General features: G+C 49.1%; 1 protein-coding gene and 1 pseudogene across 1 annotated transcript; both read right to left on the bottom strand.

The window, feature by feature from the left end:
* Positions 1-8,364: 8,364 nt before the first annotated feature.
* On the bottom strand, positions 8,365-8,763 carry LOC141264738 (histone H3-like). The gene has a single exon (XM_073676998.1). It carries the CDS (start codon positions 8,761-8,763, stop codon positions 8,365-8,367), a length of 399 nt encoding a protein of 132 aa, XP_073533099.1.
* A 1,108-nt stretch (positions 8,764-9,871) lies between these two features.
* On the bottom strand, positions 9,872-12,929 carry LOC141264737 (histone H1A-like; annotated as a pseudogene).
* Between the last annotated feature and the right edge of the window lie 12,599 nt (positions 12,930-25,528).

The following is a 25,528-nucleotide window of genomic DNA, read 5'->3' as shown; positions in this document are numbered from 1 at the left end:
CAGTGACTCACACTGAGTGCACTACAACCAGACGGGGTTGAAGCACACACTACAGGGTGAGCTGCACTCACACACCAGACCTTGCAGACAGCGGTGAACAGTACAGATGCAGAGCACTGTGCACTAGCGCTGCAAGACCAAAAAAAATTCTCTATCTACTCCTATATAGTGTGTTTGGAACCAATTTAGCTGAATACGGATGGAACCACCACACTAATAGATATCAGGAAAAATTATGAATTGGCAAAAAAGGACAATGTATGAGGCAGTGACACACACTGAGTGCACTACAACCAGACGTGGTTGAAGCACACACTACAGGGTGAGCTGCACTCACACACCAGACCTTGCAGACAGCGGTGAACAGTACAGATGCAGAGCACTGTGCACTAGTGCTGCAAGACGGAAAAAAATTTCTCTATCTACTCCTATATAGTGTGTTTGGAACCAATTTAGCTGAATACAGATGGAACCACCACACTAATAGGAGATATCAGGAAAAATTATGAATTGGCAAAAAAGGACAATGTATGAGGCAGTGACACACACTGAGTGCACTACAACCAGACGTGGCTGAAGCACACACTACAGGGTGAGCTGCACTCACACACAGAGACTTTGCAGACAGCGGTGAACAGCACAGAGAACTGTGCACTAGCGCTGCAAGGCACAGTGATTTAGAAAGTAGCTTGGGTAAAGCAGTATAGAGCAAATAGGTAGCTAAAACTGTCCCTCAGAACAACAGCGTCCTATCCCTAACTGAATTCACAGCAGAGTGAGCTCAAAATGGCGGCGGCGGCTTTTATAGTGCATCATGACATCATTTCAGCAGCCAATCACAGCCATGCCATTAGTTAAGATGCCTACATGCCTAACAGGATGTGTCCACACTTCTTAGGATCCTCATTGGCTGAATAAGATGAAAATGGCTCATTGCATTATGGGAACTTCCGATTCTGGTATACGATATTGCAAAAGTATCGGAATTAAGTATCGGAATTCCGATACCGCGAATATCGGCCGATACCCGATATTTCAGTATCGGAATGCTCAACACTAGTCATTACCAAACAATGCCCGTAGCCTTTGTATGAAGCTCCAATCCTCAGATAATCCGATCATCAGAACCTCTAATGGAGCAGAAGTTCGGATGGTCTGAATGGGAGCTCTTTGTTCAGGAGGCTTGCTCAACTCACATTGCCGACACTTTCAGCAAACTTCTTTGATTTCTTGCCGCAGTTGGGGCCAATATACCAATCGTTGTAACCACCGGAATGTCTTCTCCACGCCGAAATGGGCACCTCTTCCATGAGCCTCCTGGGCTAATTGTGTTACTAGTGTTCCTGGGACTAATACCTGCCAGGTCACGTCAAACTCTTGAGGTAGCTGGATTTTCCGGCAAAGCAAGCCATCCTTCAAGAAGAGTCTTTCCCACTGACCTAAGATTTGTAGGGTAGTTGGGAGTGAAGCAGCTCTAGCCTCCTGGTCGGGTCTCTGACCTAGAGCGACCGATTCCCTAAGCTTTGCCAACTCTGGGTCGAACTGTTGCAACTGCATCCACTCGTCTCTTCAGCGAACCAGGATTTGAGTAGGCCTTGCCTTTTCTTTGGAGTTCTGAGCATCGATTACAGCTGCAGCGAATTGACGAAAATCCAGAGTCTCGTTACCTTCCAGCTGTTCATCTACATCTCTCTTCGGCCCCATCTGAGTGACCCGAGACAGAGCATCTGCATGGGTGTTCAGGGCCTTAGACCGATAAGCGATTTTGTACTTATATTTAGACATCCTTGCAACCCACCGATGTTCCAATGCGCCCAACTTTGCGTTTTCCAAATGAGCCAAAGGATTATTGTCCGTCCGCACTTATATTTCTGAACCTGACAAGAACTCCGCAAATTTCTCAGTCATGGCCCATACCAGTGCCAGGAGCTCCAGTTTGATTGAACTGTAGTTATCTGGATTCTTCTCAGTGTCCCGAAGTGACCAATTGGCATACGCGATCACTCGCTCTTTTCCTTCTTGCACTTGAGCCAACATTGCTCCCAGTCCATATAGACTTTCATCAGTGTACAATACAAAAGGCTGTGAGAAATCAGCATAGGCCAGTATTGGGGCATTCCTTAGTGCCATTTTCAGTGCTCGAAACGCCTCTTCTTGTCGTGGTCCCCACGGAATAGGTTGCCGCTTTTCTCCTCCAGCCGTTCCCCTCAGTAATTCACTAAGCGGGGCCGCAATCTTAGCAAAATCTTTTATGAATCTGCGGTAATATCCAGCAAGTCCTAGAAATGCTCCCAACTCACTTAAGTTGACTGGTGTGGGCCACTTCTGCACTGCAGCTACTTTCTCAGCAGTGGGATACACTCCCGCACTGGACACAGTGTTCCCCAAATATTCAATTTCTCGTTTGAAGAGATGACACTTACAAGGCTTGATTTTCAATCCATGCCTCTGAAGTCATTCTAGCACTTGTTCCAGTCGGCGGAGATGATCTTCAAACGTGGCTGAATAAATAATTATATCATACAGATAAATTAAAGTAGCTTCGAAGTTGAGGTCCCCCAAGTATCTCTCCATCACTCTTTGGAATGTTCCTGGTGCATTTGTCAGCCCGAACGGCATCCGGTTAAACTCAAACAAACCCATTGGAAGAACAAAGGTAGTTTTCGGATGATCTTTCTCAGCTACTGGGACCTGCCAAAAGCCACAGGCCAGGTCAAGAGAAGAGAAGAATTTGGCACTTCTTAATGCTACCTTCTATTCGGGGTAATGGTTAAGAGTCTCGCACAGTAAATGTGACTAGCCCAGGGGAATGGGGATGACTCGGTACCTGGGCCTTTAGCCTGGCCTTAGGGATGTCGCGGTGGTCGGCTCCCGGGCCCGTACCCTGGGGTCTCTCTCTAAAAGCATGGATGTTTGGTTTATTTTTATAAAAGTTCATGACGCCACCTGTGGCTTCTGGTGAGAATCACCAGCGCTGCGCAGTCCACTGAGGCTGATGATAAGGCAGCTCGATGGTATAGCTCCCCACAGGTGGAGCTAGGCCTCAGGGCAGCGTATGAAGGGGGAATGCAGGACAGGCGAGATACAGTCGGGTCAGAGCAAGAACAGGGACAGACACGATAGTCACTTCAGTACCTTTTACTGATGGAAATTCAGGCACGTCCCGGAGCACTGTAGGGTGAAGGGTGCATGTCAGGATCCTCCCCAATGAGCGGGTTTTGGGCCTCCTGTTTCTTGCCTCTGCGTAGTAAGTTTCTGACCTGCCTGGAGCTAGGCCTAACTTTGTCTCTGTCCTGCGCTGGCTGACCTTGTGGTAGGGCCTTTCCTTGGAGTACACGCTCCTCAGCTTGCGGGGCCTATGTGTCTCGTGGCTCCGTTACGTATCAGCACTTTAGCGATCCTGGGACTTGTAGTTCTCCAGGGATTCCGTTTATATCTTACTGGGTCATAGAGATCCCGGTAAGCTTCGGACCCGGTGTCCGGTAAATTCTTCGGGGTGAGCTAGTTAAGCTCCTCTGCCCCCTATGTACTAACTCTCCACTCGCCTTCGGCCTACTCGGGCCCTCACTAGGCTACTCACACTAACGGCAGCTTACCGCGCTTCACCGATCTTATGGCGCCGGCACACCTAAAGCTCACTCCTCTGAGCTACAACTGAGGCTGGACTGTGCTCCACTGCAGACTAGCCTCTCTCAGGCTTCTCTACTGCAGGAACTCTCTCAACAGGTTCTGCTCTCTGTCGACTCCAGTCTAGACCAACTGCTGCCTGGCTCCACCTTCCCTATTTATCTATCCCTAACGGGCTCCCTCTGGTGGTCTGAGGTGGAAGGTGGAGATGTGTGAATGTTTATGGGGGCCTCTTGTGAAGGAATCCATAAATGCACTCTTCCAGGATCTGTGATACCAAGCGCAGCTGGGCGTCACACATGCATTCAATTTCTGATAATCTACTCAAAATCTCAGAGTACCGTCTTTTTTTTCGAACTAGCACAATAGGAGCTGCCCAAGGACTCTGACTTTCGTGGATTACACCATTCCGCAGCATATGGGCTAAAAGTTCTTTTACCTCCTGGTAGATTTGAGGTGGGATCTGCCGATACTTTTCCCGAATGGGAGCCGTATTTCCTGTGGAATATCTTGAGTGCACCCGAAATCATCTTCATGTTATTATTATTATTATTTATTATTATAGCGCCATTTATTCCATGGCGCTTTACATGTGATAGGGATATACATAACAAAATAATTTACATAATCTTAACAAAACGAGTCAGCGACTGGTACAGGAGGAGCGAGGACCCTGCCCGCGAGGGCTCACATTCTAGAAGGGATGGGTGAGGATACATTAGGTGAGGGTAGAGCTGGTCGTGCAGCGGTGGTTACTGCAGGTTGTAGGCTTGTCGGAAGAGGTGGGTCTTCAGGTTTCTTTTGAAGGTTTCCATGGTCGGCGAGAGTCTGATGTGTTGGGGTAGAGAGTTCCAGAGTAGGGGGGATGCACGGGAGAAATCTTGTATACGATTGTGGGAGGAGGAGATAAGAGGGGAGTAGAGAAGGAGATCTTGTGAGGATCAGAGGTTGCGTGCAGGTAAGTACCGGGAGACTAGGTCACAGATGTATGGGGGAGACAAGTTGTGGATGGCTTTGTATGCCATTGTTAGAGTTTTGGACTGAATTCTCTGGGCAATGGGGAGCCAGTGAAGAGATTGACAGAGAGGAGAGGCCGGGGAATAGCGGGGGGACAGGTGGATTAGTCGAGCAGCAGAGTTTAGGATAGATTGGAGAGGCGCAAGAGTGTTGGAAGGGAGGCCACGGAGCAGGAGGTTGCAGTAGTCAAGGCGGGATATGATGAGGGCATGCACTAGTGTTTTTGCAGAGTCTTTGCTGAGGAATGCACAAATCCGGGAGATGTTTTTGAGTTGGAGTCGGCAGGAAGTGGAAAGGGCTTGAATATGTGGCTTGAAGGAGAGATCAGAGTCCAGGGTTACTCCAAGGCAGCGAGCTTGTGGGACTGGGGAGAGTGAACAGCCATTGACGTTGATGGCTAGGTCAGATGGGGGATGTGAATGAGAGGGTGGAAAGATGATGAACTCTGTTTTATCCATGTTGAGTTTTAGAAATCTGTCAGAGAAGAAGGATGAGATGGCGGTTAGACATTGTGGGATTTTGGTTAGTAGGGAGGAGATATCGGGTCCAGAGAGGTAGATCTGTGTGTCCTCAGCATAGAGGTGATACTGAAAACCATGAGACTCTATGAGCTGTCCCAGGCCAAAGGTGTAGATGGAGAAGAGCAGAGGTCCTAGAACTGAACCTTGGGGGATGCCGACAGATAGGGGGCGAGATGAGGAGGTGGTGCGTGAGTGGGAGACACTGAATGTCCTGTCTGTTAAGTATGAGGAGATCCAAGATAGAGCCAAGTCCGTGATGCCAAGAGATGAGAGAATCTGGAGTAAGAGGGAATGGTCCACTGTGTCAAAGGCAGATGACAGGTCCAGAAGGAGGAGGATGGAGTAGTGTCGCTTGGATTTGGCATTTAGTAGGTCGTTGGTGACGTTGGTCAGGGCAGTTTCAGTCGAGTGATGCGGTCGGAAGCCAGATTGCAGGCAGTCGAAGAGGGAGCAGGAGGAGAGGTGGGAGGACGGTTATGCAAACACCCCCTGGTAACGCTGTAAAAGTTGCTCGATCTGTCTAACTTGTCCAGCCGAGAACTCAGTGAGATTAGCCTCCATTTGCTCTGAGAGGAGACGCCCAGCTAAAAGTTCCCTTTTGACTTCTTGCCTTTGAAGAGACACCTCTAGGGTCCATGATTCTCCGTCCACGGGCTCCAACTCTATAGCATCCGCTCTGGTTAGGTCCTCTGGCATTATGCAAACCCGTGCTATGTCATGGCGGGGCAACAACTGTAGGCTTGTGCCACTTAGGTTAATACAGCGTATGGGTACTCGACCTTGACGCACGGTAGCCAGTGTGTGAGCAACCAGAAGTCCAGCAGACCCTTCTTCCCCTTCTATTGGTTCTATCTGAAAGTCCATACCCTCTAATGGTACATGTGCCAGCACCGGCAGAGTGAGCACAGTCCAGTCTGTCCTACTGGCAATGTCACTGTAGCTTCAGACGGCATAGACACTCTACCAAGATACTGAGAAGCAACAGGTAATTTTTGAATTTGACTGACTCGTACGAGGTGTTAAAAGACCCTCTTGCTGGCTGGGTCACGAGTGGTGCGGGTCCAGTTATTTCTGTCAGAATCCTCAGCCAAGAACTGTCCTACCTCCTTAAGAACATTCATGCCCAGGGTTACAATGGGCCCGTCACCTCCAGACCCTGTGGTCAGAATTATCCCCTTTCAGCCGAGGTTCTTTCCACATGTCCGGACCGACATCCATACTACCTCTGCCACCGGGATAGGTATTTGTTTAGCTTCCTTCCAGGAACGAGCAACCTCTGGAAAATGACTTTGAAAATACGCTTCAGGCATAGTGGTCACCTGAGACCCAGTGTCCATTAAACAGCGAATCAAATGTAATGCAGGTGTCAGAATGCAGCGCGCAGAGTCACAAAATGAGGGCAGTCAAATAGCTATAAATAACAATTTATATATATATACTGTATATTAAACAAGCTGACAGGGATTGCAACAGGGGTTAGTAATGAGAGCACTATCACAATAGCAATAACAATAGCAATAAAATCCTTCTCTAAAATACTGTCTTCAACCCAAATATGGGATTAGCACTGAAGTCCATTGGCCCTAGAGGGGGTCTCCGGTTATTCCCGCTAGGCCTTTAAGTCTTTTTCTGACAAAGTCAGTTAGATCCCGTTTGGCTTGTTCCACCTCACCTGTCCCCCTCCCAACCTGATACCCTAAACCCGATTGTTCCCGGTACCATGAGGAAGCGGTTGAAGTGACAGCCCTGTTCAGTGATGACACTCGTCGGCTTCTGCTGACGAGATCTCTCCGGCACGACTCGTTTCTATCCTCTCTTTGTCCTGTCAATCGGGGCGGTTTACCACGTCGTGGGTAGGAGGGTCCTGTATGTTTCCTTAATGTCGTATCAAAGTCCCGGTCCTCTTCCATAGCCGTGACACCCGAGGGACCGCTGCGCTGAATCCCGCGCTTGTTCACCGGCAGCCACCCGTCTTGCCTTACGGGTCTCTCACCCCGGTCTCTCTCGCTGGTTCCTTCAGCGCGTCCGGCCTGCATCACGTCTCTCCCTGTGTCTGGCGCCGAAATCACCTCAGGCACTGCGCGCTCCTCCGTTACATTTTGAAATCCTCTGCTGGAGGTCACCTGACCAGGTCCAGCGTGCAAACTTGAAATGCTCACCAGATGGCGCTCTTTCTCCTTATTACATACATCTCGCACTGATTCTCTGAAAGACTCTTCTTCTATTACAAGGACACCAGAGATCAGCGGCTGCCAGTGCCCGGGACGGTGAGGACACCGGAGATCAGCGGCAGCCAGGGACCGGTGAGGACACCGGAGATCAGCGGCTGCCAGTGCCCGAGAACGGTGAGGACACCGGAGATCAGCGGCTGCCAGTGCCCGGTACCGGTGAGTCAGTGATCGCATCCAGTAGCTGTGATCAGTTCTGGGTAACATGAAGCTCCGGCTCCTCATCATCTGCAATGGTCACCGCTACTGGAAAAGAAGATACAACTCCGATCTACACACGATTTCTTACCCAGTGACCGGGGCGTTCGGTCCATAGTAGCAGCTCATGCAGCTGCTATGGGGCCTGTGATAGGTGCATATGTCAGTTGGTGCTAAAGATAATATCATCTAGATATGCGGACGCTTACTCCTGATGAGGCTTGAGCACTATGTCCATCAGCCTCTGGAATGTAGCCGGGGCCCCAAGTAACCCAAAAGGTAAGACCACATAGTGATATAGACCCTCCGGAGTTATGAAGGCGGTCTTTTCCTTCGCCGATTTCGTGAGAGGTACCTGCCAGTAACCCTTGGTGAGATCGAGCGTGGTTAAGTACTGGGCCTGCCCCAGTCTCTCAATCAGCTCATCCACCCCGGGCATTGGATAAAGGTCAAACTTCGACACTTCATTTAATTTCCGGAAATCGTTACAGAAGCGTAACGATCCTTCTGGTTTTGCAATCAGTACGATGGGGCTAGCCCACTCACTTCGTGATTCCTTGATGACGCCTAACTGGAGCATTTGTTTTACCTCAGCCGTGATGGCTTGCCTCCGGGCTTCAGGTACCCGGTATGGTCTCATTCGCATCCTTACCCCAGGTTCGGTGACAATGTCATGTTGGGGAACTATAGTCCTCCCTGGTAGCTCTGAGAACACGTCGGTATTTTGCTGCACCAGCGAGCGAGCCTCCCGTTGCTGCTGTTTAGTAAGAGCATCACTTATCCTGACAGGCCAGCTGGATGTCTTTGGGCAAGATGGTGACCCTCTTGGCGTGGATGGCGCACAGGTTGGTGTCCTCGAACAGCCCCACAAGATAAGCCTCGCTGGCCTCCTGCAGCGCCATCACCGCCGAGCTCTGGAAGCGCAGATCGGTCTTGAAGTCTTGGGCGATCTCCCTCACCAGGCGCTGGAAGGGAAGCTTACGGATCAGCAGCTCGGTGGACTTCTGATAGCGGCGGATCTCCCGGAGAGCGACTATTCCTGGCCGGTAGCGATGCGGCTTTTTCACTCCGCCAGTGGCAGGAGCGCTCTTCCTGGCGGCCTTAGTGGCCAGCTGCTTGCGGGGAGCTTTCCCTCCGGTGGATTTTCGGGCGGTCTGCTTGGTTCTGGCCATAGCGCTGTATAGACGGGTACAGAAGTGATGAGCGGAGCGGCCGGAGCAGGGTATTTATACTCCGCTTCATGTGAACATGCCCCTACACTGCACTGGTTACTTTGTAGAACATGAGCCGCCAAATAGTGTGTGATATCCGCGACCAACCATCGTTCAGAAGAAGCTCAGCCAGACTCAGTAATTCCGCCCTCCAAAAAAAGGGGGCTGGGTCTCTGTTCACACTTTTTTTTCCAGCTGAAGATACAGACACGGTCACACCATGTCTACATGCGGCTTCTACAGCAGGAGCCGCCAATGTCACTGTATGTCTATATACCCGGCACACGGAGCTGTACAGCGGCTCCTCGAACAAATTCATTGGGGTTTCAATTCTAACATCAAAGTAATAACCTCACTCTCCCCTTTCACTATTACAGACGCGGGTTACAAGCGGTGATTGATTTCTGTAGGACATCGGCCCCTTCCCTCCAATAACTGCTCATCTGTCATCTGCACTGGTGAGATCGGGACACAGCGCTCCCAGTACACACTATAATCTCTGCCGCGGACAAGGTGGTGGCACTGATCATACTGCTCTGTAGGGACAAGATGGTGGCACTAATCATACAGCTCTGCAGAGACAAGGTGGTGGCACTAATCATACAGCTCTGCAGGGACAAGGTGGTGGCACTAATCACACAGCTCTGCAGGGACAAGGTGGTGGCACTGATCACACAGCTCTGCAGGGACAAGGTGGTGGCACTAATCATACAGCTCTGCAGGGACAAGGTTGTGGCACTGCTCATACAGCTCTGCCGGGGACAAGGTGGTGCCGCTAATCATACAGCTCTGCAGGGACAAGGTGATGACACTGATCATACAGCTCTGCAGGGACAAGGTGGTGGCGCTAATCATACAGCTCTGCAGGGACAAGGTGGTGGAGCTAATCATACAGCTCTGCAGGGACAAGGTGGTGGCACTAATCATACAGCTCTGCAGGGACAAGGTGGTGGCACTGATCATACAGCTCTGCAGGGACAAGGTGGTGGCACTGATCATACAGCTCTACAGGGACAAGGTGGTGGCTCTGATAAGAGCCTTTGTGGTGTAGTAACAGGACGGCTTTGGCTTATTTCTTGGCCGTGGGCTTCTTGGCTTTAGTCGCCTTCTTAGCCGGACTTTTGGCAGCTTTGGGTTTGGCCGCCTTCTTAGCAGGGCTCTTCGTCACCTTCTTGGGCTTCGGAGCGGCCTTCGGCTTCTTGGGGCTCTTGGCTGCTTTCTGTGCCGCGGCTGCTGCGGGCTTCTTGGCCTTTTTCGGGCTTTTCTTGGCTGCGGTCGGAGGCTTCTTTGGGGATTTGGCCGCTTTCTTGGCTGCAGCCGCCGGCCGGCTTCTTCTTGGCTGGCTTGTCATTAGTCTCCTGCTTCTTGTTCAGCTTGAAGGAGCCAGAGGCGCCGACGCCCTTCACCTGGAGCTGGGCGCCCTTGGTGACCAGAGACCTGACGGCCAGCTTCAGGCGGCTGTTGTTCTTCTCCACATCGTACCCGCCGGCAGCCAGAGCCTTCTTTAGGGTGGCCAGAGGCACCCCGCTGCGCTCCTTAGAGGCGGACACGGCTTTGACGATCAGCTCGGACACGCTGGGACCGGAGGGTTTCTTGCTCTTCTTGGCGTCCCCTGTGGCGGATTTCTTTCTCCACAATGTTCACCCAGTGTGCCGTCTGGGAAATGTAGCGTCAGAGTACCGAGGGACGGCTGCCGCCATGAGTCGGCAGAAACAAGCCTAAATGGCAACATTTCCACGTCAAGGAGCCTGTAAGTGCGCCATTAAGCATTTGGGTCTGTGGCTGGGAACTTTCTTTTTCATTCCAAGGCATGGGATAGGGACAGCTGAATGCTGTGCTGGTACAAGGATTTGGAAGTGCCTGATGATGGTGGTTCACACTGTGCAAGGACTGCAGGGCTGGAGGCATCTGCACCAGTGTCATGGACGGGGATTGGGAAGCACCTAGAACATGGGAAGAGGCAGTGGTGTCACCCGCTGGCACCAATCGTATATCCAGGTATTTGGAACATAGAGTCGAGTGCTTAGATGCCGTGCCTGATCATGCTGGTGGTGGTTTGGCTCTTCGTGGTCAGGCCCCTGCTGATCTTGGCATGGCTCAGGTTGCAATTGACGATTTTTTTGGGTCTCAGAACTCTCTTTCAAAATTCTCAGACTGGGAACATCTAACTCATTGACTGAGAAATTCACGAGTGTCGGTGCCCTGAAGAACAGTTGCCCGCCTTCTTCATCTAGTCACCCCACTGCCTCTTCCTGCCTGTTTTGGTACTGCCAATCCCTCCTACTCAGTATTGCTGGCTTCAGTTTGCATTCCAGCTTCCCAGGTTGGGTCGGTGGCTTTGTCATCCATTACCTCGTCTTCCTCCGTCGCACCCTGGTGCTTGGACTTGGTTACCGATAAGTCAGGTTGTTGTTAAGTCGCCGTGTCTCATCATCATCTTCCTCCTTAGACAAAATATGCCGTTCCCCACCATCATGTTCTTGTGGCCATAGCGCTCTAAGGTTTGTGCATCACTAAACAGCAGGTCGTCCTGTCTCTTTTGGAGCATGCAGGTTGAGAGGTCACAATCAAGAAATGGTGTTGTAAAAAGCTCCCAGGAGTGTCCCAGTGTGGGATCACTAGTCTCCTGGGACTCAACATGGTGGGAGGAAGGAGGAACTTATGAAGAAATTGCAGTCATCAGTCATTGGCCCCAATCTCCTCCCTCTCATGTCCTGACTCTGCTCTGAAACATTGAAATGACACATTGCAATGCGGTCTTGGATGAAGCTTCAGCGCCTACGCAAAAAATAACTCGGCATAGACAGCGATAACCTTGGCACATGCTGCAAACACATTTCCTACCGCTGTGCTCCAGGTGCTGAACATCGGTGGAGAAAATCCAATCTGACCGAAGATTTCATCTATTATAAATTTATACTTAAAACCTACAACTCTGCCCTTCACCTCTCCAAACAAGTGACTTCACCGCTCTCATCACCGCACTATCCAACAATCCTAAACGACTCTTTGACACTTTTTACTCTCTCCTCAGTCCAAGAGTGCAGGCCTCCACTACCGACCTCAGCGCTGATGATCTGGCCATTTCAAAGAAAAGAGTGACCATATTCGAACTGGAAATTTCCTCCTAATCCGCTAACATTGTGCATTCTCCTCCCTCCCACACTGCATCGAGCTCACGTTTTGTCTTTCAACCAATCACAGAAGAAGTCACCCGGCTCCTCGCATCTTCTTGCCCTACTACTTGCACCAGTGACCCTATTCCTGCACATCTCCTCCAGTCCCTTTCCACAGCTGTCACCACTCACCTAACTAAAATATTTAATCTCTCCCTCTTAGCTGGTATTTCTCCTTCCTCTTTTAAACACATCAGCATAAAGCTATTACTTAAAAACCATACCTGTGTAAACAGGTCACAGGATGCAACACGCAGATAAGAGCAAGACGGAAGTAACCAACTTAACTGTGTATTTCCCTAACGAGGGCATGGGAAGGATGGGTTTAACAGGAGGATATGAAATCTACAATGTTATCAGCACAATGTGATTTTTATAGCAAGTTCTCTATACAATCTAGCTAATCTCAGATGCTGATAATATGTTGTATGTTTGTGGACACTATCACAGTGCTCCCCTTGGCTCTCCTAGGTTCTAGCGGGCATCTCCAGTTTTTCCCGCAAGTCCTTCTGACAAAGTCAAGAAACACTCTCTGGGCCATTCTCACACTGGCAGTCCCTGACCCACTTGCTGCAATACCCCAGAGTGCACCTTTTACCGTATGTCAGTGCTGAAAGTAACGGTCTGACTCACTCATCTCTCTGATTCACCGCCATGCAGGTCCACTCCCAGGTCAGGGTCCGCAACAGACACTTCTATGCTTGACCTGCAATGATCAGGCCTGGACGAACAAGGGCTGGGTCCCAGGTCTTGACCGGTGCAGATTGTTTTTCAGATCTTGCCTGGAGCAGATATGGACTTCAGGTCTTGACTAGTGTAGTCTGGTTCACGGACCTTGACCGGAATCATTTGGACCCTGTTCACGGGTACACCATAATACACTGGTTCAGGCCTCTTGTCTTGTTCCGGGATCTCGGCCTCAGCGGCCCCTTGCACGCATTTCCTGATCATCTCACCGGTGGGCGCCAAATCCGTTCCAGACTTACCACTCTAGCCTCTTATATCAGGGAACTACGTCATCAAGGCCACATAACCTGGTTCCTTGTCTAGATTCTATCTCCCCAAAACTCTTCCTCTACCAATTAGTTCCACAAGGTTCTGATTGGGCAGTAGGTGGCAGTCTTCGAACACAAATGCCGTATAGCGCTGGGGAATGGTATTTTGTGGCACACTCTCTTGCATTCCACCTCTCTTTTAGTTCGCCAGTCTTTGAGCAAGGGGAACCTTGGAGTGATCCTATCTCTGCCAGAAATTGAGTGAATTTGCGGGTCTTCTGCTTAATTTGTTCTCACACAAACACGTCCTGTGCGTATCGGATAGGAGGGATGCCAGTATTAGCACGCTCAGCTCTCCGCGGATCTTCCTGCGGGGTGGTTCAGGAACTTCCGGGGCTTTTGGGCACTCGACTGAGAAGATTGTCTTCCACCTCATTTTTTAACTCTATTGAAAGTGGGGCTGGCATCTCTCGCAGTCCTGTATGCACAGGGAGCCACTCCTCTTCGTCGCCAGCAATTTCCTTAGAGGGGGCACCACGTGGCTCTTCCAGAGGCTTCATCTCTCTGATCTCTTCTGTTTCAGAGAGGCAGGGTCGGAATATATTCCTATGTAACACTCGAACCAATGTTTCTCTGTCCCCTTCGGGCTGGACTTCATAGATGGGATTGTTGGGGTGGACCCTCTTCAAGACTTGGTAGAGAACTGCCTCCCAGCGATAGTCCAGCTTGTCTCTGGTTCACTTGGCCTTGTGGTTGGCGATACCTTCTAGTCTGCATTTTAGAGGAGTGAGATTACCAGTCTAACGCATGTTGATCACGCATGTGTCAATTAATGCATGTAGTAGTCAAATTATTGCAATTTTTGCCTCTACTGAGTAGTTTTTTACAAAGTTGGCAGATATCACGACTTGGGTCATCCTTTGTGGTCTCAAAATAGGCCCAGGCTAAGAAACCCTTCCTGCCCTGCAAGCTACAGACCCGTGACCGCTGCTGGCAAAATCCACAGTTGTGGCTGATGATGCAGTGCTTGTCGTGGTTGCATCACTCTGTGCGGGAGGCCGCAACATAAACTACTCGTCTTCCTCCTCCTCCTCAGATGTGTTAGTCATCTGCGTGCCTCAGGGTTTACACCAAGTGGGATCTGCAACCTCCTCATTCTCCTCTTTGTTCTCTCACTTCTCGCCCTGAGAGTCACCCTCTTCCTGCCCTGACAGCAAAGTACAGTCCGCATGAGCCTCAAGTATCTGAGTCTCATCAGGATCACCTTCCCCCCATGCGTTAACGTCTGGTGACAAGGGCCTGGATTCTGCTCAGGCCCTACTTCGTCCTGCCCCGGATCCAACTGGAAAAAATTTTGGCCATCGGTGCAGATGCTTTCCTCCTCTTAAGTCTGTGAATCTTTGGAGCAGACTTCTGATGCCCATGGTAAGAATGTGTGAACAGTTCTACAGACTCGCCCATCTGTGGTGCCCTATAGTCAGTTGGGCGGTTGGACAGTTGTGACAGGGGAGAAACAAGGGTAATTGGGGTGCCACCTCTGTGGACTGTACTGTGTGTGATGTTGAGGTGGAGGAAGAGGAGCAGAGGCCACTTGATGCAGCGCTTGCCATCCACTGGAGCACCTGCTCTTTTTTGCCCAAGGCGTATCGCTGTGCGGCTGCTAAAGAAAGGGAGTGGAGTAGCCCATCCAGTAACAAGTTGTCAATTGTCTTTGGATAGGACATGACTGTGTTAGTTCACTAGTGCTTTCACTAACATTACCAACCACCCCACGTATACCTTGAACACCAAGCCTATTCCCCCTTCCACCACTACCTCACTTTTTCCCCACTCATGTTGGATGTACCAAATAAGAAATATACTCAATAAGATGTACCCAATGTACCCAATAAGAGGTACCCAATAAGAAATGTTTATCAAATAGAAAGAGGGAGGCATATCTAAAGGAGATTATAATGCAGTCTGCAGAACCTCTAGGGCACATATCAGGTTAGCTAAAGCTGACAATGAATTAAGGCTTGCAAGAGATATCAAAAGCAATAAAAAAGGATTTTGGGGGTATGTCAAAAGTAAAAGAAAAGTCAAAGATGCTGTAGGATTTTTACAGGATGAAAGTGGTGAAATGGTAAGAAAGGATGTTGAGTAGAGATGAGCGTTGTTCTACTCGAACTGTTCGCCAATCTCAAATTCGAGCTGTTTTGGGCGGTGTTCGAGCCGGTCGGCGAACACGAACAATTTGAGAAAAATTCGGCTGTTCGAGGTTATGTTCGATAACTGTTCGTGCACCAAAATCATAACTGGATTTTTTCTCAGTAATGATGAAAATTAATGTTAATACGCAGTTTGAGTGTACAGCGGGGCGGGGGGAGGGGCAGGGGATGGATCTCTACAGGAACAATGAAGATCTCCATTTTTTTTTCTCTTTCCCGCATTTGCAGTGGGGAGGTGCAATCTGTCAGCCTATCAGCAGCGCACACACGGAGCGAAGTGCTTTTTTTCACACAAGCAAGGGCATGTGTGATTGGCAGTGTATGTCGCATGTCCTTGCCCTATAAGACCAAGCCATTTTCCCCGTCGCCACCATTTTCTCACTGCTGCAGCTGCGTGTTAGACGGCACCGCTGTTGCTGTGTGCGCTATACCTTGTTAATTTCAAGCCAATTTTCGCACAAATATACAGATAGCTTGGGAGTAGGGAATAGTTGTGATTGCAGTCCTTTTAAGGACTAGGTTACAGCATTTCCTACGACTTTTATCAGGCAGGTCTGTGCTCTTAAATAGATAGATTGTGGGAGTAAAGACTAATTGTAATTGGAGTCCTTTTCAGGACTAGGTTACATCAGTTCCTATCAGTTTTTGCCAGGCAGGTCTGTGCCAGTGCTGTGCAAGTTTTTTTCACAGCATTTGGCTGAATCTAGCAAAGCTAATCCTTTTTGGCCTATTGCAGAGTGTGTTAGTCAGTGGAGTAGCCTATCTGTGTTGCAAGATATACCACCTGTGTATAGAATACCAATTTTTTTACTGCACCTAGTGAAGTAAAATCTTTTGGGCATAGCATCATTCTATTAGTCCATCTATACTGACCTCCAGCAGGTTGCAAACTGAATATAATTTTTTTCTGCATCTAGCTCTGAAAAAATATTTGGGCTTCTAGCAGTGTGTGGGACTTGGTCTATTAGTCCATCTATACTGACCTCCATCAGGTTGCAAATTAAAAATAATTTTTTTCTGCATCTAGCTCTGAAAAAATATTTGGGCTTCTAGCAGTGTGTGGGACTTGGTCTATTAGTCCATCTATACTGACCTCCATCAGGTTGCAAATTAAAAATAATTTTTTTCTTCATTTATCTCTGAAAAAATATTTGGGCTTCTAGCAACGTGTGGGACTTGTTCTATTAGTCCATCTATACTGACCTCCATCAGGTTGCAAATTAAAAATATTTTTTTTCTGCATCTAGCTCTGAAAAAATATTTGGGCTTCTAGCAGCGTGTGGGACTTGTTCTATTAGTCCATCTATACTGACCTCCATCAGGTTGCAAATTAAAAATAATTTTTTTCTGCATCTAGCTCTTAAAAAATATTTGGGCTTCTAGCGGTGTGTGGGACTTGGTCTATTAGTCCATCTATACTGACCTCCATCAGGTTGCAAATTAAAAATAATTTTTTTCTGCATCTAGCTCTGAAAAAATATTTGGGCTTCTAGCGGTGTGTGGGACTTGGTCTATTAGTCCATCTATACTGACCTCCATCAGGTTGCAAATTAAAAATAATTTTTTTCTGCATCTAGCTCTGAAAAAATATTTGGGCTTCTAGCAGTGTGTGGGACTTGGTCTATTAGTCCATCTATACTGACCTCCATCAGGTTGCAAATTGAATAAAAAAATTTTCTGCATCTAGCTCTGAAAAAATATTTGGGCTTCTAGCGGTGTGTGGGACTTGGTCTATTAGTCCATCTATACTGACCTCCATCAGGTTGCAAATTAAAAATAATTTTTTTCTGCATCTAACCCAGCCAATAGTTTTGGCCTAATACCACAGTTTGGCCACTCAGCTCTGCTCGGTTACCATCCATTGTTTTTTTGTGCAAACAACTCCAGAGTTGTGAATTAGTTAACCACCAAAATGAGTGGAAAAAGGCCTGCTGCTGGTGGAAAGGGGAATAGGCGTGTTGGGAAGGGGAAAAAAGGTTGTGTCCGTGGGGTAGGTGCAGAAGAAAGACCATCTTCCAGCCAAACTAAAATGTCTACTTCTTTTAGCGGACAATGTGATAAGATCCCTTTCTTACGGCCACGCCAATCGCTACAAATTCCAGATGAGGCACAAAAACAGCAGGTGCTTCAACGGATATCAAGTGCTCCTTTAAGTGGGCTCTCCTCCACATCAACTTCAACATCACAAATACTCCAGTCCTCAAAGGTGTCACCCAAATCGCACTTGCTTCCTCACAGCTCCCAAATCTCCAGCTGCCCGTCTGAGTATGAGGTAGAACAGATGGTTGAGTCTGCAGAGCTGTTTACTCATACTATAGCCTGGGAATCAGAGGTCGACTCCAGCGCTTCTGTGAATCCAGACGAGGAAATGATCTGCACTGATGCCCAGAATCTTTATGAGTCGGATCCAGGACCAGACGCAGAAGGTTCTGACCATAATGTAGACCCTCATTCCCAAACTGTAACTCCTGTTGGTGGAGACAATGAGGAAGACGATGATAAGACTCAAGTACCTGATTGGAGCGACAACTTTAGTTTTTTGTCAGGGCAGGAACAGGTTGGCTCTGAGGACGACGGGTGTGATAACGCACAGGGTGATGATGATGAGGTCGGAGATCCCACTTACTGTCAACCCACAGTCAGCCAAGAGATGAGGTCAGCAGAGGAGGTGGAGGAAGATGCTAGTGACGACGAGGTCAGGTTGCGCCTTCCTGGACAGAGACGTAGTACTGGAAGCACGTCAACAACTGCATCCTCAAACACAACTCTGCCTCTCACCACAAGTCGTGGTGGCTCTTCAGGTCGCATGGGTGCTAAGCCTTGCATAGCCTGGGCATTTTTTCAGATCGATAAAGATGACCCAACTCGTGTTATCTGTAACATTTGTCAGCAAAAGCTAAGTAGAGGCCAAAAAATACATAGTTTGAGTACTTCATGCATGAACCGGCACATGGACATGAAGCATAAGTTGCAGTGGGAAGCTCAGTGTGCTACAATGCGGTCTAGCCGGCCGGGCCAACCACCGTCTGCCATATCTTGTGCATCCGCGGCCTCTTCATCCTCTGTGACTGGGGGGACAGCAGTCACACCTGTTTTGGGGCGCAGACCTGCCACCTCTTTACCCGCAACAGCCAGCGTGATTGGCAGGTCATCATTTTCTTTGGAGGTGGTAACACCAGCTGGTCTTGAGCGCTGTCCGACATCGATAGCACCACCTTTGGATCAAGGCAACCTAACATGTCCGCCTGCATCTTCCTCACAGACCGGCAGTTTGCCGGGGATACCCTTATCAACCCCGTCTAAGCACAATAGCCAGCCCTCGGTCCCTCAGATGTGGACAAGTAAAAGACCATTTCCTCCTAGCCATGAGAAAGCTAAGAGGTTGAATTTCACCATCTGCAAGCTCTTGGCTACAGAAATGCTGCCTTTCCGCCTGGTGGACACAGAGGATTTTCGAGACCTTATGTCCGTCGCAGTGCCCCAGTACCAGATGCCCAGTCGGCACTACTTCTCAAAGAAAGGTGTGCCTGCGCTCCACCAGCATGTCGCACACAACATCACCGCTTCTTTGAGAAACTCTGTGTGTGACAGGGTGCATTTCACCACAGACACTTGGACGAGTAGGCATGGACAGGGGCGTTACATGTCGCTGACTGGGCACTGGGTAACTATGGTGACAGCAGGACAAGGGGCTGCTGTCCAAGTCTTGCCGTCCCCACGAGTTGTGCGTCAATCCTCTTTATGTCATTTTTCCTCCACTGCTTCTGCCTCCTCAACCTCCTCTCGGTCTTCCACCTGCACCCAAAGCCTGTCTGGTCATGCCACAAGCTTTCTAACTGCGCAGAAGGGATCCTGCACACCTCCTTACTATGCTGGCAGTAGGGCTCAACGTCATCAGGCGGTTTTTACATTGAAATGTCTGGGAAATGTGAGTCACACAGCTGAGGAGTTGTGGTCAGCTCTGGAGAACCAATTTCATGAATGGTTGTCTCCACTGGACCTGAAACCAGGGAAGGCCGTGTGCGACAATGCTGCAAACCTGGGTGCGGCCCTTCGCCGGGGCAATGTCACACACGTGCCTTGTATGGCTCACGTGTTGAACCTGGTTGTCCAGCAATTTTTAGCCCACTATCCCAGACTAGATGGCCTTCTGCAGAGGGCACGGTCGCTGTGTGCTCACTTCCGCCATTCGCATCCCGCAGCTCAGCGACTTACATCTCTACAGAAGTCGTTGGGCCTGCCACTTCACTGGCTAAAATGCGATGTGCCTACCCGGTGGAATTCAACTCTGCACATGTTGCAGCGACTGTGGCAGCACCGACAAGCCCTGGTGCAATACGTTCTGACGTATAGCCTGGGCCAACGAGATTCAGAGGTGGGGCAAATCACGCTGGAGGAGTGGTCTCAGATCAGGGACCTATGCACCCTTCTGCACAGTTTTGAAATGGCGACGAAGATGTTTAGTGCTGACGATGCCATTATCAGCATGACTATTCCGGTGATTTACATGCTGGAGCACATGTTAAACAGAATTCGGAGTCAGGTGGTGGCACAAGAGGAGGTGGAGGAAGTAGAGGAGGAGGAGTTGTATGCGGAAGGGCTAACATCTGCAAGGTCCAGACGGTCGGCAGCACCAGGGCGGCAGGCATGTGAGGGTGGGGGAGATGATTTTACCAGGGCGCATGGTAGCAGCCAAACTAGTGAGGAAGGTGCAGGAGCCCAGGAAGAAGTGGAGGACGAACTGATGGAAGACTCATCAGATGAGGGAGACCTTGATCACATTTCTGTTGTGCGAGGTTGGGGGGAGAGGACAGAGGAAGGAAGCATGATTGTTACCTCGCCACCAACACAACAGGGACTTGGTGCTCCTGGATGCGCAACACACATGAGTGCCTTCTTGCTGCACTACCTGCAACATGACCCTCGAATTGTGAGAATTAGAAATAATCCTGACTACTGGGTTGCCACACTGTTAGATCCCCGGTACAAAAGTAAATTTGCAGAAATTATTCCTGCCATAGAAAGGGATGCACGCATGCAGGAGTATCAGCAGAGACTGTTGCAGAATCTTACATGTGCTTTTCCACAAAATACCAGTGGTGCACGTAGTGAATCTCACAGTTCCAACTTGCCAACCGTGGGACCGTCAAGTGTTCAGCACTCAAACCGTAACAGAACCACAGTATCTGCTGGTAACATCAATTTTGCGGAATCATTTCACCACTTTTTTAGCCCATCCTTTGCAAGGCCACAGGAGACAAGAAGTCTGACACATAGTCAACGCCTAGAGACGATGGTACAGGAGTATCTCCAAGTAAACATTGAAGCCACGACTGTGTCACTGGACCCTTGCTCTTTTTGGGCTTCCAATCTGGATAAATGGCCGGAGCTAGCCACTTACGCCTTGGAGATCTTGTCATGCCCCGCAGCCAGCGTTCTGTCTGAACGTGTGTTCAGCGCTGCTGGTGGTGTGCTGACAGATAAGCGCACGCGGCTCTCCACTGATAATGTAGACAGACTCACGTTCATAAAGATGAACAAATCATGGATCCGAAACGACTTTTCTACCCCTGTGTCATCCTGGGGAGAGTAAAAGCTTGATGATTGGTTAAAATCACCCTACCAACCGTTTTAAGCTTTCAAATTACTAATCATGTTTATCTGTATCTTGACTGGAAAATAATTTGGGCTTTGTAGCAGTGTGCAGCACTGATCCTATTAGGCCATCTATAATAAGCTTCACCAGATTTAAAATTAAAAATAATTTTTAGCTGCATCTAGCCCGGAAAATAATTTTGGGGCTCCGAGATGCGCAAGACACATAAGTGCCTTCTTGCTGCACTACCTGCAGCATGACCCTCATATTGTCAGAATTCGAAGTAATCATGACTACTGGGTTGCCACACTCTTAGATCCCCCAAACTTTTCGATCAACCTTTTCATTTTAATAAAGACCAAAAAAATGGTCATTTTTGGAATTATAAGCATTAGCAGGTTGTTAGAAACTGAAATCAAACAGTTTTCAACTCAAAACTTTATTCTAGGTGATGTTACATTTTCACATAGGACCCCTTGTTCGAAAGGAGCTTCTGAACTCTCTCGTCCATTGAATTTGTCAGGTTTTGGATGGTTTCTGCTTCAATTGTTTTGCATGAGGACAGAATACCCTCCCAGAGCTGTTGCTTAGATGTGAACTGCCTCCCGCCATCATAGAAACTCCTTTTAATGATGCTCCAAAGGTTCTGAATGGGGTAGAGGTCAGGGGAGCATGGGGGTCACACCATAAGTTTGTCCCCTTTTATGCCCATATCAGCCAGAGATGCAGATGTTTTATGTGCAGCATGAGATGGTGCATTATCATGCAGAAAAATGATCTTGCTGTGAAATACACGGTTCTTCTTCTTGAACCATGGCAGGAAGTGCTGTTTGAGAAAATCCACATACATTATGGAGTTCATCTTTAGCGCCTTCAGGGATCCTAAAGGGGCCGACAATCTCTCTCCCCATGATTCCAGCCCAAAACATTACTCCACCTCCTCCTTGTTGGCGCTGTAGCCGTGTTTGCGTGGGGTGTCCATCAACCAGCCATCCTCCACTCCATTCATCTGGACCATCGAGCGCTGCACGGCACTCATCCGTGAACAAAACAGTTTTGAAATCAGTCTTCATGTAATGTTTGGCCCACTGGAGCCGTTTCTGCTTGTGTGAAGTGGATAGAGGAGGTCGACAGGATGGCGTATGCACAGCTGCAAACCTCTGAAGGACCCTGCATCTTGTTGTTCGGGGGACGTTGGAGGCACAAGCAGCTTCAAAAACTTGTCTGCTGCTATGACAAGGCTTTTTTGCCGCTGCTCTTTCAACCTGACGTAATTGCCTGTAGGAAAGAGTCCTCAATTTGCCCTTATCAGCACGCACACGTGTGTACTGTGAATCAGCTACATACTTCTTGATTGCCAAGACACTTCATCCTGATCATCGCACAATGTTGATTGTAGTCATGCCTTGACCTAAACACTCCACAATTTGTTGCTTCTCAGCAGCCGACACATCCTTTTTCTTTCCCATTTTGGCAGAAAATGTAGGCTGCTTAATAATGTGAGAGAGCCTTCTTAAGTAGTCTTGCCTTTCATTGGACACACCTGCCAAACTAATTAGCACAGGTGTCTGCAATTGCTTACAGTGATATAAAGAGCCCTGACACACATCACCATCAATGAGTTTAACTGACAAACAAACAAATTCTTCCCTTATCACTCCTAAACACTTTTTGCATAATAATTTGGAACGCGGTGTACATGTGCTTTTCCACAAAACACCAGTGGTTCACGTAGTGAATCTTACAGTTCTAACTTGCCAACCGTGGTCTGTATGGAATTGTTCAATAAAGGGCCCAAAATTAAGATAACATAGATGGGAGAGGTCTCTATGAATAGGAATTCCTAAGTATTTGATACCCTGTGAGGGCCAGGCAAAGGGAAAGTTGGACTGGATGGAATCCTATATGGATTTAGGGAGGGAGACATCGAGGGCCTCAGACTTCGCTGCATTGATTTTAAAATTTTACCATGTAACAAAGTGATCTATTTCAGCCATAATAGCAGGGATGGATATATGTGATTGAGTGATATATACTAGGACATCATCAGCAAATAGAGAGCACTTGTACTCGGTGCCTCCCACCTCAATCCACCTAATATTGGGGTTATGGCGAATTGATGAGAGCAGGTGCTCCGTCACTAGGATGTATAAGAGAGGGGACAGAGGACATCCCTGCCTTGTCCCATTGGTGATTGTGAAAGGTGATGAAAATGTTCTGACGCACCCCCTGGGCCTTGGGACACCCGGAGCCGGACCCTTTTTGGTGGATGCTGGTGGTTGTAGTCTTCGTGGCGGCGATCCGGTTCCGTGGCTCAGGGCGGTCAAACCAGTGGCGGAACTATTTATGTGGTTTTGATGTTTAAATGTCCGACTACGCCACCCGTGGATTGCGGTCAGAGTGAACCGCCGCTACAGGGCAGACCGCTAAGGCTGGTGTTGTGGGTGCAGCAGAGCGTAGCATAACTCCCCACGGGAGGAGTATAGCCTCAGGGCAGTGTATGCGGAGGATGGGGGTGATGGTGCAGGGCAGCAGCAGTAACGACACGGAGTCAGTGATGCAGTTCAGGGCCTTTACTCACAGTTCTTATTATCCAGACCACGTCTGCAGGTAACGGCTGCCCGCGTCGTACTGTGCTCACCAGGTGAGGGGCTCAGACAACTCCCAGATAACTTTGGAGCGCTTCACAGGACCCCCTTTGTGTGTCCTTTCTCTGGCCTTTCTTACCAACACTTCTGTCCGGCTGCCTCGGGCCTCCTCTTGGTAAACTTGGCGCCAGTTTCCCTGACCCTATGTGGTGCCTTCCTAGCGGGTGGAGCAAGGGGCTGCTCCACATAAAATGTCAGAGCCTCCGGTTTCTAGCTGAGGGTCGTTTCCTGCCTCCACTAGTTCGGGGACCGGTCTCCCCCTTTGGCCTGACCCCTCCACGCAGGTGGATTCGGGCGTGCGGTGGCGACTCGCCCGTCCGCACCCCTGGGATCCCTTCATTCCTCGTTCCTGGAGCCTTCTCCGCTCCTCTTCCTTCCTTCTCCCTCTTGCAGGCCTGGGCCTCTGTTACTAGGCCCGCCTCCGGAGCAGAGCTCATGCAGAGCCCCTGCTCCCTGCCACTTCTGCTCAGACTTCTCTGCACTGAACTAAGATGGTGCCCACCTTTTATACTCCCTTCTCAATGCACCCAGGAACTGCTTCCTCCCTGCTCCTGCACTGCAGGGTTCCCCTTCCTCAGTGTTCCCTCCCCCCACTCCAGCCAGGGACAGGGACTGTCGTGCCCATCTCAGGGGCATATTGGTCGCCCTGCCCCACGGCAATGTGGTGTAATGCATGCAGGTGTCGGGTCCTGATCCACACTCCATCCTTATCTGAGAGTGAGATATCACACCTCTGGGTGAGGTGCAATACGTCTGTAGCAACCGAGCCCTCGGTGCTACAGTTCCATTTATCTTCAGCCTAGGTGACGTATTGTGATACAGGGCCGTGATTTTGGCTATAAAAGGGTCCCCTAGACCCCTACCCCAAGCTTTTTAAGAGAATCATATATGGCGTGCCAGGAGACTCTATGGAATGCTTTCTCAGCATCCAACGAGAGTATCTACTTACAAATTTTTAACTGCATCTAGCCCAGGAAATACTTTGTGCCTAGTAGCAGTGTCTGCTAGTCAGCGGATTATCCCGGCTGTTAAGCAAGCTACACCACCTGTAGTTTGGACACTTAATTTTTTCAAAGGAAATGCTTCGGGACCACGGGATACTTAGTGAAGAGCATCAGGAGGCACCCCAAGGCATAGGGGCTGGGACTGGCACTAGGATGCCTTGCGGTGGACAGCCGAGCTCGATCCTTATAAAAGCTTTTTAACTGCAGCAGCTTTAGTGGACGCTACTGGAGCTGGAATTACGCGGCTGCTGGCATGAGACTTGCCCTCCAATAGATCCTTGTAAATGGATTTAAAGTGTATTCATTCAAATTAGAGGGACAATTTAAATTAAAAAGCTTAGAGCTGCCTCCACCACAGGGGGGCTCTCTCGACCCACCAGCGGACAGGCACCAGTATTGGGAGAGGGGGGCTGGCCGCCAGGGTTCACCGCGGCTCTGGCACAAACCCGGCGACACGGAGGTGGCACGGGCAGGAGCGGACTGGCCGTCTCGGCTTCTCACTTTTTGGATTTTAGAAGGGCATGACATGCCTATATCTGTGTCTCCCCCTCCTTTTACTCCTCCACCTCTTTTCTTTTCGCATGACTATATGTACTTGTCACTTTTCCATGTGTTAGTTGTGTCTTCTGAGCAGTTTGTCAGCTTTTGGACACCTTTGAAGGTGTTTTCTATGTGTTTCTATGTGTTTTTGTTTGCCTGCCATTGGTTTTAACGGTGTTCGAAGGTGTTCGACGAACAGTTCGACGAACAGTTCGGCGAACACACGGGTGTTCGACGAACCGAACCGAACTCGAACACTACGGGGGTGGCTCAACACTAATGTTGAGAAGGCCGAACTTTTTAATTCCTATTTTGCATCTGTTTTCTCTCAGTAAGAAAATGTAACATCAACTGATCTTCACTGTCCTATTAAAGGAATAGAAGAATCCAGGTTATCTGTAAACAGAGAGATTGTGAGGGAATATTTAGCTAACATAAATGAGTTCAAGTCTCCAGGTCCAGATGAATTACACCCCAGAGTACTGAAGGAGATCGTAGAAGAAATTTTAGAACCACGCTCCATAATCTTTAAAAATTCTTGGAGAACAGGAGAAGTC

This window comes from Phyllobates terribilis, unplaced genomic scaffold, assembly GCF_046119375.1.
Source record: "Phyllobates terribilis strain yellow unplaced genomic scaffold, ASM4611937v1 Scaffold_4__5_contigs__length_816908805, whole genome shotgun sequence".
NCBI classification, from domain to species: Eukaryota; Metazoa; Chordata; class Amphibia; order Anura; family Dendrobatidae; genus Phyllobates; species Phyllobates terribilis.
This window is presented reverse-complemented; position numbering and strand designations above follow the sequence as displayed.

Excerpts from the sequence above, each read along its gene's own strand:
- LOC141264738 (XM_073676998.1), bottom strand. The coding sequence starts at position 8,763 with ATGGCCAGAACCAAGCAGACCGCCCGAAAATCCACCGGAGGGAAAGCT.